The sequence below is a fragment of the Watersipora subatra genome, chromosome 1, assembly GCF_963576615.1.
Source record: "Watersipora subatra chromosome 1, tzWatSuba1.1, whole genome shotgun sequence".
NCBI lineage: Eukaryota > Metazoa > Bryozoa > Gymnolaemata > Cheilostomatida > Watersiporidae > Watersipora > Watersipora subatra.
The window spans coordinates 18,357,245-18,379,125 of NC_088708.1; the positions used below are offsets into that span (position 1 = coordinate 18,357,245).

Below are 21,881 nucleotides of genomic sequence, written 5' to 3' on the forward strand. Positions count from 1 at the left end.
TATAGACTCAATCATATCTAAGGCAAGTCAGCGATTGGGAATGATGAAACATGTTTTGTTTAATGCGCCGATGAGGGTTAGAAGGGTTGCATATCTCACTCTGTGTAGACCAATATTGGAATATGCGAGTGAAGTATGGGACCCTCATTTGATGCGACAGGTAGCATCATTGGAAGCAGTTCAAAGAAAGGCGGTTAGGTTTATATCTGGTTTGAAAGGTAGGCAGAGTGTTACAGAGGCAAGAATTTTGGTAGATCTGGAACTTTTAGAACTAAGACGCAAACATGCAAGAATGTCTCTCATGCTAAAGATTTTATCTGACGACTGCCATGAATCTCTTATCGAAAGTTTTAACCAAATACAAAATGTTCTTCACAGTCATGAAACAAGATTGGTTACGGGGGGTGCTCCTTCAGCTGTATGTGCAAACACCGGGTTTTATATGAATAGTTTTTTACCTAGAACATCGCGCAACTTGCGCGGCTTACCATAATTTTATGTTTTATTGACTATTTTTAAATAAAGTTCTCAACGGCCTTCTTTTGCCCGATTTCGGGATTTACAGGTTCTTAAAACACCTAGACCTAGACCTAGTTCATATCCGTCAAATACAAAAATTACATGTAAATGTCTAGCTATATTAACAAAATAACTGCAAAATTTTATACTTGGCGTGTAAAAAAGGTTTTGCATGAAGCAACAAGCAAAATGAGCATACGAACGGTTTTAATACGAGCGTTTTTCAACAATAACATGCCTCTATGCCTTTATTTTTATTAAAATTTATAATATTAAGCAACTTACCAGCTTTTTAATGCGAATTGTTTTTTTCACGACGTAAATAAACATTTATAATTCGGAACACTGTTCGAAAATAGCGGAACTCGCGAGCGCCATTATTGTATACATTAGCAACTCGATATTTCATATCGCTCAATCATCCAAATGAATATTTTCATTGGTCAGTTAGAAGAAAGTTGCCCAATCAAAACATGTTGAAACAACGAGGTCGTTGTTGTCGTTTGTGTGGAAGGTCGTTTGTGTAACCACTGTTATAAATATTTGTTTGAAGATAGACAGGAATTAACAACAGGCTCTCAATATAAGTATAGGATACAGGGTTAAAATGGTTCATGATAAAATATCAAACACTTCCACGATTTTTATATATTTGGTTTCAACTCATCTGGAGAAGACGTCTTTGTATGACGTCACATACCATCCAATTTGGTGGCTTAGTCCTTGTAGTCTTAGTAGTTCGCCAGATCGCGACTAAGGTTTTTAGTGTCTGTATTTCAAATTAACATCGTTAATTTTGGCACTAGGATTTAATGTAAGTAATACTGTTATACACTGTTTTTAACAGTTGGAGCTATGAGAGCGGGAACTTTTTCGATCGATTGTGTTTTAGGTTACACTTATAGCAAAAACTGTCTTTATTGTGGATGGTTACTAAATCTGTTTGCACAATATTTCTAAATTCTGTCAGTTGCATCAAAGGTTTGTTGGTAACATATTAAGTCATATTTATCAGTCGTTGAATTCATAAGTTCATACAAACATCCATGAGTGGTAGCCATAAAATATCCAAGAACATATTCTAAAACTATCATGGTTATATCTAACGAACAAATATTTTTACTTATGCATATTAGTAAAAATTACTTAATGAGTGTAATCGCGTCTATTCATGTCACAAAATAAAATTCTCGGTTAACAATTTTTGATCATGCATATTCCAATAATCATATTTTTTATTGTAGTTAAATAAAATTGTAAGCTTCGACAATTGTCGTAGTTGTTCAGCAAAGAACACAAATCAGTTGTAATAAGTTCCGGCAATAAACTTTAAGGCAAGAAATAAACCATCAAAGCAAGTCTGTTTACTGACAACAAACTTGATTCTGCTATTATAGAAGTTAAGATACATGCGGTAGATGCACAAATTGTTTAGTTTAAACCAGTCTCTATCATTTTGCCAGCGTATAATATTTTGAAGCATTTATATTTTGTACATATTAATAGAAAAAGAGGCATTATATGCATTTGTAACGCTTTGTAAAGCTCCCACTAATTAAGACAATAAGTAGCTTCACGTATATCTGGCTTGACCCTAATTTTGTAACACCAGGCATTTAAAATAGATTCGAATACACATAGGTATGTTCACATATACCATTACATGCAGTTATTTTTGAATAAAATAATATATGATCATAGAGTTTATATAGTAGGTGTGTGAAACCCTCTGACGCATGATATTTCAATAATAAAATCTTAGTTTTATGCTAGCATTTTAATAAATGTCAAATATAATGGTAACACAATAGTAGATTTTGTGAAGCTAAACAATAGCCTACTTTATATTTCTTTTAAAACAAAATTATAGCTTGTCACTTGGTTGTTAGGTTTATCATGAAAATTGGTTGTGGTTCTATTTTAGTCCATGTTGCGCTTTGTTGACAATGACTAGAGTGAGTGAGATTCTTTTATATATATCGAAAAATAGTTGGCGATAACATGGCTACTCAGCATCAGGATTTGCCTGAATTTTGTTAGTACCTGAATTCAAATTTTTTTTCTTGTTAGACTCTATCTACTCAGTAATGAATATTATTAAGGTCACTTCCTATAGAAAGATGAATTGACATAGAAAAGACAATCTGTGAGATAAAATCAGACACGTGCCAATAATATCAATAACCAGTGAAGTGCCTGTATTTTGTATATTATACATGCATCTATATGACAAATCCATTACTAACAAAAAACTAGACATAGTTATAGATTTTTTTTTTGTTTTCTTTGTATGAGTTACCTCCAAACGCCTTTTGCCAAGAAAGCAGTTGGCTAGCTTATTGGCTTAGTACCACTATGTTGCTATTGTGTTGTAGACATAATATCTCCACATATTACTCTTAGTACCACTATGTTGCTATTGTGTTGTAGACATAATATCTCCACATATTACTCTTAGTACCACTATGTTGCTATTGTGTTGTAGACATAATATCTCCACATATTACTCTTAGTACCACTATGTTGCTATTGTGTTGTAGACATAATATCTCCACATATTACTCTTAGTACCACTATGTTGCTATTGTGTTGTAGACATAATATCTCCACATATTACTCTTAGTACCGCTATGTTGCTATTGTGTTGTAGACATAATATCTCCACATATTACTCTTAGTACCACTATGTTGCTATTGTGTTGTAGACATAATATCTCCACATATTACTCTTAAGGAAGTTAGAGATCTGCGTATTCATCTGCTTTTCCCTTCTTTACATCGTAAACGATGAAGGGAGGTACATCATTGCTTCTGGCTGGTGAGTATATGTGACCATCTCATTACGGTCCTCTCCCTTAAGTACATGACATTCTTAGCTCAGCAAACATATAACTTACCTTCTGCAGGTTAGCTCCCATCACGAATCGAAGGTGGTAGCCATGGCCAAGTGCTTCTTCCTTGATTATAGGTTTAATGTATTGTTATTGTTACTCTTCAATTCCCTCGTGTGCTGCTATATTGAGCATTGAGTCGTTAATTAATCGCTCATTTTAGTATATGCATTACCTTTTTACACAATGTCATTAGACACTGCAAATAACTTGTACGATCAATTTATTACACAATATTTTACCAACTTTAATGTCAAGATGTCCACCCTCTCACCTGATGCAATATCCTCAGACCTCGGCTCGCCTGTTTAGAGAGTACTTAATAGTATTTTTATAATGAACAGTATTTGTTTACGCTGTGCATGGTCTCATTTCCGTTAGTCTTGAGTGAAAGCATGGGAAAATCTTCCTCTGATTTCTGACTCAACGACACAACACAATTCCGTCTAATTTTTACATGCATGTGCTTATCATGTTTTGTCTAAGATCTAGTATTCAGTTGCTATCTTATTTGACAGTTGTGGTGGCAGTCCAGTTGTGTGCCGGATCTAAGTTTGAGCCATCCGTGGCATTTGTGTGCGACATGGGTGCCATGCACATGCATGAGGATGGCAGTTGGATGGCTGATCCGCGAACCGACTGCATGGAGGGCAAGAGTGAGATACTAGCTTACTGCAAGAAGTCATACCCTACACTCGACATTACAAATATCGTTGAGTCAAGTGAAGAAAAACGTATCGCCGGTTGGTGTTCGCTCGGTAAATCGAATTGCGGCTCATCAGAGGCTTTCAAAGTGCGCCCCTATCGGTAAGATACTATCTCATACACTGCTTGGTCATGAAAATAGTAATCGGTCTTCTCTAAAGCTTCCACAGCTGTCTCAGTACTAGCTACCTTCGTTAGAATCTGGTAAGAAAACTTGAATATTGTTCAAGTCTGCACCGTTTGTGTCATAATATATTGCGCAGCTGTTGTAATAGGGTATCCATGTAGTCTGCCAGCTTCTTTTCATCTTTAATGAACCCCTAATTGATTATTATTGTTAAAGTCTTTTCATAAAGTTCGTGGAGTGCAGTTTGGCTGCTGGGCCAAGGGTGCCGAGTGCCGCAGTGCATTCAACTCGCAGGTGGCAGTTGATAATGCGGCTAACTCCTAATCTTCTATTGCATTTTAGTTGGTCTCCCCTTGAGGTCACTCTCTATTCACAGTGTCTATCATTTCACATTCTCTTGTCTCACTTTATTCAGGCCAGTCATACTCAGTCGCTAATATGGCTGTCTTCTCTCCTTACAATGTGTTTCTATGCACACACACATTCCTTTGCTCTCATAAACCTACACCGCTTAAGCTCTCATCTTTTCCATCTCTACCCTCTTCCCTTGGAAAGGGCAGTCGAGTCACACCTCAGTACACAGGCTTCATGTACTGTACAATGTACATGTAACTAAAGTTCACTCTTGCCATTATCTCTATTAGGTGTATTGATCTCTCTGCAGGTGTCTGACTGGACCATTCCAAAGTGATGCTCTAATAGTTCCAACCGACTGTACATTTGATCACGTGCATCAGCCCAAGCAGTGCCATGGATTCGACTGGTGGAGCGATGTCGCCCACAAGGCATGCCGTGGAATTGAGCACATGAAAACAGACAGCTTTGCCATGTTATTGCCATGCGGGACAGACTTGTTCACAGGCGTCGAGTATGTCTGCTGCCCAGATGGTAAGATTAGACCCTCACACTGTCACGGTTCAAATTGGTCAATCAGAATAAAAAGGTTTGACCAAATCAAACCTTTGCGTGGCTATCATAGTTTTCTTATGTTAATATTCATATACGCAAGTCAGTTTAGTTTTGTACATGAATGGCGACCATTGAGCAGTCAGCTTAAAATTCCCAAGAAAATAACTTGTTTATTGAAGAATTAGGAGATGTACGATCTTCTTAGTGAATTGTCAGCACTGCTGTCTGTTGGCTGAGGAGACGCGAGCTAGTTGGAGATTAACTAATTCATAAACCTTGTTATTCCGTGACAAAAGGTTATTCCAGTCTCCATATAATTAGACTGACAGAACCTTGTTAGCTCACCAGTAGTGCTAATGGATTTTCTTTGTCTGTCCTTTCACTCAAGCCCTGATAAAACTCTTAGTATATAATTGTATCTGCTCAGTAGGTTAGACTCTCCTGCTAGCACCTGTCAGGGCAGCGGTAACCCTAGCAGCTAGTTCTCTTCCTAGGAATCCACCATTGTCTCTGCTTAAATTGACCTTAAACAATTTTCATCTTTGTCATTCAAAGCTCCTGCATAATTACTGTAATTACACGGTGCGCTCATGCGTGTGCTCATGCGTATACCAAAGTTTACGCAAGATTGAGAGAACCTAATCAGTGCCGCCGGCAGTATAAGGTAGTCCTATAAGGTGGAAAGGAGATGTTTTTTAAGGTGGAAGGATATTTTGTTTGCTGTGGCATGCCTTTGTTTGTTCACTGTTTGGATGAAATCATGAGTTTATTGCCATGAGAAGAAATTATTAACAATTATGAAAATAGTTACAGTTTTAGTTCAGACAGACAGAAATCTTGTAAGGTCACCAACTTGTAAGGTCACCAACTTGCAGCCCTTATATCCTTCCGTTCACTGTATTGTCATTGACATTTGCTGCACAGTGTAGAAGTTTTTTAACAGCTTGTTGATTATATATATCGGCGCTCCGATGTCCTTTCCAGAGTCCAACTCAACCAGCTCTGACGATGTTGATAAGCCAAAGATTATAGTTGATGTGAAACCTGCGCAGAGTTCAGCAAAGTTGAACGAGGGGACTGTAGTAGATAGTTATTTCCACATGAAAGAGAACGCCTACATGGACAACGAACACGATGCTTTTGAACTTGCCAAGAAGGAGTTGACGAAAGACAACCATGATAAGATCACCAAGGTGAGAGTTTTGTACAAATTGCTCGTTGCATTCCACATGTTTTAAAATATTACCATTTGCTAGGTCACCCTCTTCAAGATGAACTTGCAACAGATTTTAGATTTTATTAAAAAGTATTTTTAATAGAATAAAAAATTTATTTTAAAAATATTTATTTTATTTAACAGTGTTCTTCTATCATTTGTGATTGTTTTTGATGTTTGAAGTGGCCTGACTGCCAGAATGTTTAAAGATTAAAATTGACAAAACGTGATCACGGCTGAATAGCTCAGACTGCAAGAATTAATTCGATTGGTTTACGCTGTTACTTAGAAATAGCTTTTGTAAACAGAGCCATGTGAATGCCGGGTTTTCCGGCCGTTAGGGTTTTTGACACACCCTACTCAGTGCTGGGGAACTGGCCGTTAGGGTTTAAAGGGTTAATCTTGAAACATCCGGGCAGTCAGATCCTCGAAAATCTACAAAAATATTGTTTAAGCTCATCTTTAAATGGAACAAATACCAGTAAAATAGTGAGCCATTTCATGTGCGTAGGATTGGCTGATTTCACCTTAAGAACCAAGGTATATTTGGACCTAGTCTGTTGTGAATATTTTTTCACTTTCTGCAGTTTTTGCAAAAGCCTGGTCAAATGAACATATAGGAAATACATGTATATAGATTTGAATTGATCACTGACACGGTTGTTTATGTATAGCTATTCACACCCATATGTAAAAAGGGTTCACTAGTCGGTCTTTGTTTCTGAAACACGTGAAGATTACCGAACAGTATTGCATTAACATTAGCAGATAACATTACAGATTGGGTTTGAACAATATCTGTGTAATTTTGGCCAAACATCAGCTTCTGTCACTATTTTAAAGTCATAAAACGGACAAAAAGGTTCAAGATCTGTGCACAATATTGACTGAAAACCGTTCGATGCTAGATAATTATATTGAACTATAGATAATTATATTGAACTGCTCAGTTTTTGAACTGAAATTTTTGGATCTTAGACATAACACGTAGACATAACACGGACAGCATAGGTATAACTCTCAGTGTGCTTGTTAGCCAACCTATAGATTGTTAATATGTCCACTCTGGCGTGTAACGGAACTAGGTTATATTTCAACAGGGTTAGTGAATACTGGAGGGATTGCTATGGCAACCGCGAAGCATGTCTCCGCATCTCTGGACAATCCTGTTTGATCACCTTCCTATTCATCTATTGCTAGCGATATGTGAATCTTCTCTCGTGCCTTTATTGATATGAGCTCATAGATAGATTTCCTGGTTTTACACCTCTACTTTCACCTCTGCCATTTATTTGGAAAAGGGTTTTGGATATCGTTTGTCAACAATATTTTTGTTCTAACTGGAATACACGGCTGGCCTAATTATGGATTGGCACGCTAGAATACACCAAATCTGGCAGCGAATCCAAGGAGGAAACTCACTTCCTGTTCGTTACTGTTAAGGTCATAGTTTGTACCTATCCTATGTTTAGTTGTTTGTCCCTCTACAATCAAGTAATATTCTGCTGGATATCCACTGTACGTCAGGACCTCATTACGATTAGAAACTACATGGCGACAAGTTTCTGTACGTCATCTTGTCATTGCTTCTTGTGTATCAGACAGTCTCCCTCTCCTCAAGGTTTATAAAAATGCTACTGGCATGGGTGCGAATGGCAACTTCTAAATCTTTAAGGTTGATGAACTGCTAACTTATTCCGCTGCTACTAGTGTGACTTTTCCTCCTAGTGAATATAGCTGAAGGGATTACACAGCGAGTTGTGACTACTAGCCAGTGTAGTCTGGGGAGTGAGTAATATCAGTAATTGATTCAATTCACAATACAAGTCTCTCCAAACGAAACGCAGCTATTAGATTACTCTAATAGCCGCCAGCATTGCCCCAGTCTTAATATGATGTCACTCACGAGTTGTTAGTAATCCTGAGAAATAGCTTGACACAATTTATTGCTGTTGTTCTCCTTAAAAGCTAAGAGACCTAATAGGTCAACTTGTTGTCCAGCTAAATCTCAAACTATAGTGAGGGATGCAAGCCAATGCGTTAAATAAATATTTGGTTTCCTTCATTTGGCTTAATTCATGATAGTATGGATGGCAGATCGGACAGCAGATCATTCACTAGTGTTACACGCTACAAAATTTTGAGCTTCGAAGTTGTGGTTTTGATTGTAGAAATGAGGAAGACGTATTTACATGATATGCAGGGGTGGTTGCGCAACTCCCAATTGTTCGTAACTGACGAGTTTACTTGCTATGAAGAAATTATCACACAATTCCGTGTTTTCTATATTATCCTGTTGCGTTTTCAGCTACATATATAGATCATATCAGATATTTTATATCACGGCTGACACTATTAAAATGCGTTCAAGGGCAAAAGGCGTGAGAAATTTTTCTTTCAAATTTGGAGATAATACATATGCATGTGTTTTAAAAATACATTATGTATTTTTAAAACACGTGCATTGAAAACAGAGCTGCGTAGGGATGCTGTAAAGACGTCACCAATGTAGACGATTAAAATCCAACCTCCGATCGCAAAGATTTATGCAATAATACGAATATTGATGTTTACATCATACGCAGTAGGGCCTACTTCGTTGTTGATACAATGTTTTAAAAAATATACTCTTTGAATCGGAGGTTTTAATCACTTTGAAAGATTAAATATGTGACGTTTGAAACCATTTACATGCCACGAAGATGATTAATACAACAAAAGTTCGTAGCATATAACATTAGTGATTATGGTGCTAGCTAGTCTTTATATTGCTGCAGTCATTGTTACTATATCTGATTGTTTAGGTCTGTCTGTTTAGTCGATGCTTGCCACGGTGAGCCACAGCAGCTGTTCTGTGACATTGTATACACACTTGAGTCTCCATGCCTTTTATCGATGTTCCACTTGATTACTAAGGGTTGAATGGGCGACTAATTACAGGCTTGGTCAGGAGAAGTGAGTGTGTGCTAGTGCTAGATGAAAGTTGTGCTATGGCGGCAAGCGACCCTTTTCAAGTAATTTCAATTGTTCGTGGTCCTCTGCAGGGCCCACTACTTGTAGGTGTAGGTCGTCTTGTCCATTCGTACCTATTTTTATTGCTGCAGTCAGACTGCAGTCTTGATCCACCACATTAGCTAAGGCGTGCTTTTTTCGAAATTTTGTCTCTCACCAGTGTGACATCAAATCCTGAGCCATTAGGTAGGTTTCACTTAAAGATTTTCTTATTTATCTTAATTTGTTCACTGCCCTCATGTTGTAGCTGATGCAGGAGTGGGCCGAGGCACGGACAAGGGTGCTGCGCCTAAAGGAGACGGATCCTAAGGGTGCTGAGCTCATGAACAAGGAGATAACTCCTAGATTTCAGAAAGAGTATTTTGCCTTGCAGGCAACAGGTAAGTGCATGAATTAGACATAGGCCAACTGAACTTGTAAATGGCCATAAGTCATAGCAGTAAATTGTTGTCTAGTTATTGTAAGAGATATTGTAACAGTTTGTCATTGTTGTGATTATACCTATAGCCTGACACATGAAATGTCATTTTCTGTGTTCCGACTCTACCAATTTGACGAAAGATCAGTTTAGTATGGCTAAACCTAGTCTGTCTTGACAAGCTGTTGTTTTTGCGTAGTTGTCCCCCCGTCGAGCGGCGAGCAACAACAGCTTGTCACAAGACATACTGCACCTGATGCATCAGCTGCACTTATAAGGAGTTGTTCTCTTCCGTCTACGCGGCTTGGCTGCGATGTTATTCCGGTCGCTTCATTGGTAATCATAATGGATTTCACGCAAAAATTTATGTAGAAAAATTAAGATAAGAACGTTTAACTGGCAACCCCTCTCTGCAGTAAACTTTATTAGAATTTGAGAACTTAGGCAACAACAGCGACTAAACAAAAATCTCTCGAGCGCACAAAAACATGTCGTTATTTGTGCGCTCAGTCAGTTTTATTTCTATTTTTGTATCAGTCAGTTTTATTTGTTCTTATGGATTTTATTTTAAGTTTATTTTATTCTTAAGTTCTACTAAAGTTCATCACAGAAACTGGTCTTTGGTTAAACGTTGTAATCTTGTTTTTTTTTCTACATAAATTTTTGCGTGAAATCCGTTATGATTACCAATGGAGCGACCGACATAACATCGCGGCCAAGCCACGTAGACAGAAGAGAACAACTCCCTATAAGTGCAGCTGATGCATCAGGTGCAGTACGTCTTGTGACAAGCTGTTGTTGCGCGCCGCTCGACGGGGGACAACTACGCAAAAACAATAGTTTGTCAAGACAGGCTAGGCTAAACCCTAATAAGCTAATGGAATCATGAGGAACAGCTCTATTTATGTTCCTCTCTGGGTATATGAGCGTCATACTCATATTAACATTTTCACCTTTTTCTCACATGAACCTTTTTGTTATCACAATTGCACGCATATCCACTGTTTGCGTTCCCTTTTCATGTTCAACCATACCGGTACAGTATCACTTAGGAATTCTCACTTACAATTTTGCAGCTGACAGCAAAGTGCTGCAGCTAGACGCTGTTCACCAGCAGCATGTTCAGTCCAGTCTCGACTCCAAGAAGAGAAAAACTATTGAGAAACTCATGACAGAGCTGGAAGCTGATCAGCCAGAGGTTAGTAATTGATATTGTTAGATAGTCTGGTGAGTCGGTACTTGCCACTTGCCATTGTTGCATGATGTGCAGGGGCATGCTGATTAGTAGATCTCAGGCTAAGTCATCGATTGAATAAATGTTAAATTGTACTAAAAGCTGTTGAATTTCAATACAGTATTGAACTACAGTTGCTGTAAGAGTTTGGGTATCGCTGGTCATTATTATCAGCGTAACTGCAAAGTGTAGCTTTGTGCAGTAAAACAAAGTGTGCTGATCACTTAGGGCTAGTTGTCTCAATGATCTTTGTATATAAAGCAGCCATGTGTTTGTCAGCATAACTTCCATCAGCCTAAATAACAAATGTCTGCATCATTTTATCTCATATGAACCTAGCCACTCGGGCTTAGCCCACTCTGGCACATGCCAAAAGCTCTCCTGAAAGTATTTCTTTTCACAAGCTCTGGTTGTGATCCAGCTGTTATACCATGAGTTTATACAATAACTACTGAATGCCCGGCATCGTCTGGGTAATAAAGTCATTCTGCAGAAATTTTTTATTTTAGTTAACATATACAACATTTACCATTCTCACTTTTAAAATTCATATCACGAGAAAGGTGTTTTTTTGCAGTTCAAATAAATTAAGAGAAAAAAGAAAACAGCTGTAAAGGTTTTCAAACTTTTTCAAACAATTGTAACTTTTAAATGTCATATCACGAAAGGAGTGTTTTGCTGAAATGAATAATGAGGCAAAATAAAATTCTAGAAGTCTTTAATTAAATGTAAATGTGACATCATTAGCAAGTAATGGCTAAATATAGTCTGTTCTGCTACGTTTAGTTCGTTTAGTACTTCTTTTAGTTCGTTTCAGTGTTGGCATCATAAGGCGAAAATATTGTATAGACGTATAGAGGGGTATACAAACCCGTGGTAATTATCTAATGCAATCATTGCCTGGTAAAAATCTTCAAAATCATCATTAAAAAATAGTAACAAAACAATATGTTAACCTTAGTAACTATATTTACTTACAATAATTTTAGTGCATTTTGTGGTTATGATCTGCAAAAAAATGTAACAATACAATGTACTACGTGGAGAGTTCTTACCTTCAAGACAGACGTGTAACATAAACGCTGAATCTAACATATATAAATTTAGCTTACTATAAACATATGTGAAGGAAGTTTTAGTAGGCATTTTAGAAAACTTGTAACATAATTTTATCACTTATCTGTTTGCGAACCTGATTTTACCATAATGGGTGACGCTGAACTGAAATACAATCGCCAAATTTTAATTGCGAGAGAAATTATTGTTGACATCCTAGTCCAGCGAGGACAAAAAAGCATCATGTTTCATAGAGTTAATAGAGTTCATAAAGCTTGAATTAATACCACATTTAGCGTGGGCAATCGAGAAAAGGGTGTATACAGGATATAGTAAGAGCTATGAACTGTAAGAGCCTTCGTATACTCGTAGTTAGACAATTGGATTTACAAACTTGTGGTTGCAATCTTCGTAGGTTCAAATCCAGCAGGATGTGAGATTTTAATTCCAAGATTTATATGGCTATAACTGGACATAACTGGACATACTGAACTACGCACACACATAAACACACTTTGAGATTTATATATTTATACATATTGATAGTCATTCTTCATCTACTAATACCTAGGACTGTTATATAACGTATCGACTATATAGGATTGCTGCAAAGTGTTATCTCAATGCTTTTGTAGCCAGATTCACTACTGATATACCAGCAGTGCTATTTACACCTAGTTTTTTCATCAGCCTTAAATTCTTACGAAACTTAGATTAAAGGGTTAGCTGGTATTCTTTGGCTGTTTTGTTGACGTTTCATGGCGTCAGTTTGCTCAGGCTCTTGTTTTATTGGGTGCTGCATATCAAGTTTAGTTGGATAGTTTTTGTTTTGTTACCGCAAGTACTCGGTGTTAGTCAACGCTGCGTTTGATAGTCACAGACAAATAAATCATTGTCTTACGGTGTAAAAGAGTTAATAGCCTGCAGTAATTATAGACATATATTTTTAAATTATGTTACAAAACAATGGCAAGGAGTTCAAAGATGACCGCTCTGCTATGTTCAAAGAATGGCCCAAAGTAATGTCAGCCGCAGATGAAGTCGGCTGCAAGCGCTTAAAAATGCACCCGTTTCCTCTTAGATTGTTTACTAAATGAAGTAGATGTAGTAGTTTAACTAACATTTTTGTTTGAACTGACAACCAAGACTAGGTTACCGTAAATATACCTTCACCCATTCGCCAGCCACTCAAAAGTATGTGTTATTCGTCAAGCCCGTTCATTTCTGCATATTTATTGTAAATGCAGTGCAGGTCTTTGGTTCAGCGCTTGTGTCTGTACTTGATCAAATTTTAAAACAAATGTTACACGTGGTTGGGATCACTCGGCTAAGCAGATTCTCTCACAACTTTTTGGACCATTATTTCTCTTTGTTCTTCTTCTAGTGGAGCGGTATGTTCTCTAAAATTTTGATCTAGTGTTCAACTATTCCAACAGCTCTAGATTAGATTATATACAAGTTTCTTGACAAGTAATTGTGGTGACCAGTTCTTCTCTGGTAGTCTTTAAACTATTGGTTTCACCTACATGTATGTCTCTGTGGAAAGGGTGTCACCTGGAGTCGCTTTATATGAAAAACTAGTTTATCATGAACTCTTCATAAATAGATGGAAGGCTAGACAACTATAGAGTCGCTAGTCACGTGCAACCAGTATTCTATCTTTAGTCTCATAACATTCACATTTGACACGATTGATACACGCACTTCACCCGCTGCACCTGCACAGGTGCACAAACAGCCAACAAACAGCCAACACCATCCTGTTTTCTCTGGTGCCATTGCTAATAGCGACGCAGTAGCATCGGCTCCGTTTCAATTGTTTATCATGCAGTAGAAGTCTTTTTTCTTATTGATCTGGCATTTTCATTTGCATATTTGAAGCATTAAATTCGCTTTTATGTTTCTGGTATATTTCTCTGCATTTTAACCTTATCTGTTTAAGATGAAGGTCTGATTAAACCTTTCAAAATGCTGTTAATGTATAGAATTTGCATAAGCATCCAAAGCAAAAGTCTTTAAATATTTAAAAGACACAGTAAACTAAGAAAAAACATACACAAAGCTTTCAGTTTCGTAAGTTAGGGCTGATGAAGAGAATATTAATAGCATTGTCATAGTTCCATTGGTTCCATTGTCATAGTGGTGGTCCAGCACCGCACCATTTCAGTTGCTCAAGGTCTCAAAGCAAGTTATGGTACCACTATGTAGTATAAAGCCCCACACCTAGTCAATGATTATAAATTGCGAATTTGTTTACACTTACCTTTGGAAATTGCACATTCTTTTTTAGCTTTAGCAATTTTTCTTCAGTTGGTGAATTGGAATAAGATATGAAGCTGTTAAGAGCAGCCTGTTCATGTTTGGCATCATACAGTTGCTATGGAAACGAGACTTTGTGTTTCCATGAGCCGGCGCATGGCTTGAATGAAGCACGTCTGGTCAAAAGCAGCAAGTTTTGGCTGCGTGTAGTTTATACCATTGACCAGCCTCTCAAATTGTCAAACGGGAGACATTCTAACATTGACATGAGTGCTCTCTCTCTCTCTCATTAGCCTCGGTTTAACTCTGTAAAGAAGCAGTTAGTACCGTACCCTTGCATTGTATCTTCCCTCTCTTGGGAGCCATCTTGTTATCACATGATTAATTCTGTCAGTAGCTCTAACATATCTATAATTCATCATAATATTGATCGTATTGCTTAATATTACACCAGCTTACCGCTTGCTTCATCAACAAAACTGATTCCTTCTCTCCGTTTGCTAGCAATACTATCCAAGGTAGTAGTTACCCTTTCTATCTACTTTAGACGCCATCTCTTAGCCGCTCTCAGTAACTCCCCATTCTACCTGTTCAGCTTACTTTCACCCATGTCTGTTCAAGCCAACTTGTTTGTATCTTTCAGCCTGCACAGATAACAAAGCTGTTGATGAGGTATATCAGCATTGAAGAAAAAGACAAGAAACACTGCGTTAGTCATTACACTAAGATCAGAGACCGTGATGCAGCGCAAGGTCGTGACTTGCTTCCTGCCACCCTCACTCATCTCACTCTCATCAGGTAGAGAACCTTGGTTAAAGTTGATTGTCAAGTGCTTTAGAATCAGCAATCATACATCATAAAATGATGCAATTATCTTCTCATTCTTTGGTTTTATTTGTAGATGATTAGTCATACAAATTGACTACTGCTATCCTTTAGTCATACTTAGAGCTACTGCTCATAGCTTTAGATCATATGTAAAAGCAACTGCTGATAATATAGTACCTATTCTCAAAGCTTGATGCAAATGTTAAACTTGAAATGTTATCACAAAGAAACAGTCGCTTTTTTCAGTCTCTCATTTACTAACAACCCATTGTTAGAGACAAATGTTATATGAAATAACCTACTTCTAACATATTAGTATCCCTTGTATTTCCCTTTTCCCCTGCTTTTGATATAAACCTCTTATTTTAACTTGAATTCGACCGCTCAAATTCACTAGACATTTCATGTTATTTTCGTTTGAAAGCAACACTTGAAATATGTGTTGATAGATGTGTTCTTACTCGGCTTTTTGTGCTATTTGACTTCCTGTACAAATGGCTCTTGCGTGAGAACTTTTATGCTCGTGAGCAGGCTTGAAAGCAGACGGCGATATATATTTATATGCTCAAACAATGCAATATAGATACAGTCCTGTAAGTTAAGGTCTTACAGCTAATCTAATACACAATACACCCAAGCAACTATGTCATGCGGTAATGGCTAATGAAATGTCTACAGTGTTGACTAATGACTCTCATCTTTTTTTTTTGCATTTCTTCCTTTTTTTATCAGAGAAATTTGTAATTAATCTCAATTTAATTTATGTTAGTTGGTATTACGGAACTGATTCATCATGATTCTAGACCTATATGTTCTCATTGTTCATATTTTATATAATCTTCAAACAAAGCAATTTGCCATTTTGAATTATGGTAATAAAATGTAAGCGGATGGCTAGAGTATGCTTGAATTTAGGGCAAAACCTGTTATTGTTGATAGTGCTCGTATCAACCAGAGCATAGGGCTCTTGGACATGCTCGACAGCGACAGTATGAAGAAAGAAATTCTTGATGAAGTTGATAGCTGGAGATCAAGAACTTTCAATGACATCAACAAATACATCAGCTCCTTGAAGGATGAGCTGCTGGCCGAGCGTGTGACCAAAGTATGTTCACACCATTTTACACTGCCTCCCTTCTCATCTCTCTTCTTTGTCTTCCATCTCCTCCATCTTCCTTCATCTTCTCTCTCCTCCGTCTTCTCTCTCCTCCGTCTTCTCTCTCCTCCGTCTTCTCTCTCCCCATCGTACCACCCTCCTCTTTGTTCCACCCTTCCCTACATTCCACCCTCCTCTTCGTTCCACCCTTCCCTACATTCCACTCTCCACTTCGTTCCACCCTTCCCTTTGTTCCACCCTCCCCTACGTTCCATCCTCCCCTACATTCCACCCTCCCCTACATTCCACCCTTTCATACGTTCCACCCTCCCCTACTTTCCACCCTCCCCTACGTTCCACCCTCCCCTACGTTCCATCCTCCTCTTCGTTCCACTCTCTCCTTCGCTTCACTCTCTCTTTGTCCTCAATCTCCTTTACCTTTCGTCTTTTAATCTCTGCCTTTTTTCTATATTCTTGTGATCAGGTCCTTACCCTACTCCCCCTTTTCATTTTTTTTGCTCCCATTATTAGCCCTATTACTCATTTCTTTTTCGAGCCTTGATTTACTGGCAATTTCGTCAATGGTTTATCCTCTCCATTTTTGGTAGTATACTGATCCTAGCCTTCAGTGAGGCTTCATCAGAGTACATTAGATAAGACAGTATTCATGTTTTCACACTAACAATGTTTACGTTTAAACGGCTTACTATGTTGAGAACTTCTAGTCAAACTTCTTCCAAGTCCTCTCATTTGCACTAAAACGCAAGTGGCACACGAGTCAAGTTGTTTATGAGTCAAGTTGTCATAAACGTCGTAAATTTAATTGATTGGTGAATGATATATCTAACAGACATTAATAGGAATGTTTTAGGATACTTTTGCTTCTTATTACGAAGTTAAGGGCACTAGCCTCTTGTTACAGCCATTTTTGCCTCTTGCGCAACGGTTTCACTATATTTTGGCATCTAACTTGGTTACCTCTATGGAGCCACTTATCGTCTGGTTCAAGGTTATCTCGGATGCACAAAATGTTACTTCATTATGCAAGGCCGATACAATCTGACTACAGCATGTTAACACAGCGTGTTAACTACAGCATGTTAACACAGCGTGTTAGCTACAGTATGTTAGCACAACGTATCAACTACAGCATGTTAACTGCAGCGTGTTAGTTACAGTATGTTAACACATTGCTTGGATTCACCAGACTTACCTATTCTAGAAATGATAAAATGAAACAAATAATTACTCCAACTGATAAAGAATGAAAACTATCTCTTACTGCTACTATATTTCCAGCCACCAAGAGTTGCTGTTGACTCCAAGCCTGCTGAGGCCAAGGATGCTGATTCCAAGGCATACCCTGATAAGTCAGGGAAACCAAAGCCAGTCATTAAAGTGCTAGTAAACAAGCCAGCCCAGCCAGCGACTAGCCAACCAGGTACTAGCCAACCTGGTACTAGCCAGCCACCAACTAGGGGAATGTATAAACAGTATGCTGCCGATTTTGCTGCCAAAGGTAAGCAGGTTCCAATATTGGCCAATATCATTACTAGCAACTAATGGTGAAGGTATGATTGTGCCCAGTCAGTGTGCTATCTCAATGCTCAGCTATCTCAATGCTCAGCTATCTCAATGCTTAGCTATCTCAATGCTTAGCTATCTCAATGCTCAGCTATCTCAATGCTCAGCTATCTCAATGCTCAGCTATCTCAATGCTCAGCTATCTCAATGCTCAGCTATCTCAATGCTCAGCTATCTCAATGCTCAGCTATCTCAATGCTCAGCTATCTCAATGCTCAGCTATCTCAATGCTCAGCTATCTCAATGCTCAGCTATCTCAATGCTCAGCTATCTCAATGCTCAGCTATCTCAATGCTCAGCTATCTCAATGCTTAGCTATCTCAATGCTCAGCTATCTCAATACTCAGCAGCAATTAGTATCATTAACCCTTCTATAAATGTTTTTATAAAGATTTTAAATTAGCGTAATTCTCTGTAATTCATTGTTTACAGAGCTTCGTAATAGTAGGCTTCCTTTCACAACTCGTGTATATGTTAGAATGTTTCCATCACTGAACGTTATAGAATGTTTCCATAGAATGTTTCCGTTACTGATGGAGGTATTGTTTGTACAGAGAAGCTGATCGAGCCAGTGAAAGCAGTTAAGGTCTTTGATGCTGATGGTAAGATAAAAAATGAGCCTGCCTATGGACAAAAAGCGATCTCTCCTCAGGTTAAGGTATGCGGATTTACGACATTCTCGTCTTTCAGACAGTCGATATAGCACTACGCGGATGTAAAGAGAAGATTGAACAATAATCACGCATGAAACAAGTACTTGATCAATAACAATGACAAAAACATTATTCAAGGGATGCTAATACATGATAGCAGCACTATAAATGGCATCGGTACAATAAGTTAAACAAAGGCAGCGTATCTATAGTCCAAGAAACACTGTCAAAAGCACCCTTTGTAAGGCCTGGTTCAGACAAATATTTTTGGATAATCAATCATGCGTTTCAATTCGCACAAGCAGTTGTCTTCAATTAGTTATGATACAGCTATTCGCAAAGAGCGCACGACTTCACACAAATTGTATTTTGGTCAGTTTCAAGAAATCATGTAATATCATTACTAGCGTCAGCAACAGCGTACTTCGCAACAGACAAAAATGATGAATTGCAACGTTTATATGGTTAAAAAGATTCAATAAAAGAAAACAGGCAGCAAGTAAGTCCCAGAGGATTGTTTTAGTAGCTTTTTGTTTTTGTAATGTTTAATGCTTTTGTCTTAAAAAACCTTGATATTCCATATCTTTTCCATAAATTGTATTTCATCAACAGTGACAAAATCCTCCATATTCATACATGATATAATAATTACAACAAACGTGAAAACGAAGACCTTAATTTGTTAGTAAACGAACAAGGTCCTTGACTCATCTCTTTTGCGGTGGAGGGTCAAAACCACATGAGCCTAAAATTAAGTGGTGCCCTCGATTCACACCAACCTTAGCGTAGCGAACCCACGACTATGCACGGCCGCGCAGGACAATGTTCTTGTGGAGTGTGCGCAAGATTTATTTGCACCACCCTGCGATTTCATAGCTATTTGGTTCATAGCGATTCATAGCGATTGGCACATCAATCGCACGCCTGCATAAATTTGCTTAGCAGGGCGCTGCATGTACATAAGGCATCGGTCTGAACCAGGCCTCACAGTTGAGTTCTCTCTTTAAAACTGATCAACCTAATTCTTCGTCATTGTAAAACGGTCACAGAGGGAGTATAGTTTGTACTGTGTATCGCTACAACTAATAACCCATGACACTGACTCAACCCTTTCTGTCACCCTTGAACTGTTTTGTCATGTTTTCATGGTTTATTCTTCAGGATGTATTCTCTTGTCATGAAGAAGCTTATATACCAACATTTTTAAGTTGTTCCATGAAACGCTTGGCAACTCGTACGAAACATCCAAAAGATGTGATCATGGTTGGGTGCAGCTGCAACCAAACATTGTTAACAATGTTTGGTTGTTAACATTGTTAACAACCAAACATTGTTAACATTGTCTTTTTTCATAAAGAAATGATAGTCTTTAGGGAATGAATAGTGGCCAGGTCTTCAGGAATAACCTACCCTTTGTATGTTTTAGGTGAATCACATGGCTAAAGGTATCGGACTCGCAGTAAACTCTAACTCCTTTAGCTCGATGTCTGTCTCTTCTTCAAGTATCTCAGCCGGAGCTGGCATTGGCATTGCTATTGGTAAGCTATATTGTCGCTATAGTCGACAAGCTATTATGCTGCGATGAAAGTTCTGATGTTTTGAGAAGTTCTGAGCTGTAGCTTATGTTACGCTTATTAGGCTATAGAATAGCTGTACTAGAATAGCTAGGGCAATCGTCATAACAGATAATTGTTGTTTTACTTCTACAGGTGAACTATTGTGTGACTAATTGTGTGGGTTGAGGTGCTAGGTAATAGATGTCTAGGTGTCCGGCCAGCATGTTGTTAGTAGCATTTGACATGATTTCAGGAGTCATAGCCGGTCTGGCAGTAGTTGTGCTAGCTGTTGCTGTTGTTAAGAGAAAGCTTGAGGGCAATAAACCATCAAAGGAGAGCTATCTGGAGGTCTCAGTTGAGGACAACATGTCAGCTGAGGATAAGCACATTGCCAGCATGCAGGTATGTTCCAAGTTATGTTCCGAGTTTGCTAACAGGTTTGGAGTCCTAGGAGACTCAACTTTCACCTGAATTCAAAGGTAGCTTTTAAAATGCAAAATAAGCATTATGCTGTATTCTGTTAACATTTCAACGGCAAGATTTTTATACTAATTTTATAATTTAGTAAATGAAATGAAGTACATTGTATTTGTATGAACATATTTGATGCATTTTATAATGATTTTACGATAACAAAGTATCTTCGTATGTGTATGTTTGATGGTATATGTAGGCTGTGGTTATATAGATATATATATATATACAGTATTATTTCATGTATCACAATACTTCAAGCTTTGGTCATTGAATAGAAACAAACATGGATGGATGTTACCTAATATGGTTAGGTAACATCCATCTGTCATTTGTAAGTCCTTATGGTTGGCACCGAAACGATTGTGTTCATCAGCGAATAGCAATTGACATCAACGGCTCTTCAAATTTTATATGACACACATTTCCTCATTAAGCTCTCTGAGAAGCATTTATGTTGCTATTGCTCAATGTACGCACGTCTGCGGTTTAAACATCATTTGTGATTGAACCAACTTGCTACCAACAGATGTGATAATGGTATGAATGAACTATGCTTGGAAATTATAAATATTTACACTGTAGTCAAATCTTTAGTAGTTCTTCCCAAGTCTTGTATGTTTCCCCAACTCATAATTATAATGCTTAACCATTCTTTTGTTTGCATACTATCCAAAATGTATCTTATGATGTTATGCAGAGTGGATATGAGAACCCAACCTACAAATATCTTGAGAAACAAGGCATATAAATGTAAAGCCACCCCGCTCCTATCCTCTCTACCAATCTCTACATCTACACTCCACTAACCTACTTACAGCCATACCGCAGCATCCACCATGCAGGAGACATTTCCATCGTCTGCTTGCAGTTGCGCCCCTATGTTACTGCCATCAATTTTAGTAAAAGGAAATGTTTTGTAATGCGCTGTTAGGATTAGATGAAAGTTAATTTTTTGGCATATATTTTAGCATGCAGCTTTTACCCATATATTTCTACACATATTTTCGTATTATCATGTTTCGGTAATCGTAAACTCTACGCCACTCTGTATAATGTACACTAGTCTGAATGAGCAACTTGGCAGTGCAGTGTATCTCACTCTTTTCACACATAAAATCTCTCATTGTGACTCTATTATAATAGCGTTTAAAATTACATAGTGATATATATTATGTATGTGTAATATAAATCAACTTAATAAATTATTAGAGTCTAAACTATGACTTCCTCTTGCCAGTTGTTATAAAATTATTACATAGCATTGCATAGAGTATTGCACAAAAATATGTAAAATATGATTACATGAGATTCGTAGCTAACCGTTTCTAAATTTCCAAATTA

General features: G+C 37.8%; 1 protein-coding gene across 1 annotated transcript; it reads left to right on the forward strand.

Moving 5' to 3' along the window:
* The first annotated feature begins 1,227 nt into the window (after positions 1–1,227).
* LOC137386017 (amyloid-beta precursor-like protein) lies at positions 1,228–21,760 on the forward strand. Its single transcript, XM_068072664.1, has 14 exons — positions 1,228–1,333; positions 3,225–3,337; positions 3,929–4,217; positions 4,907–5,130; positions 6,136–6,344; positions 9,627–9,759; positions 10,874–10,995; positions 14,990–15,144; positions 16,114–16,279; positions 17,570–17,789; positions 18,409–18,512; positions 19,934–20,045; positions 20,317–20,465; positions 21,238–21,760. The coding sequence occupies exons 2-14, from the start codon at positions 3,307–3,309 to the stop codon at positions 21,286–21,288; spliced, it is 1,965 nt and encodes a 654-aa protein (XP_067928765.1). The 5' UTR covers positions 1,228–1,333; positions 3,225–3,306; the 3' UTR covers positions 21,289–21,760.
* Positions 21,761–21,881: the final 121 nt, after the last annotated feature.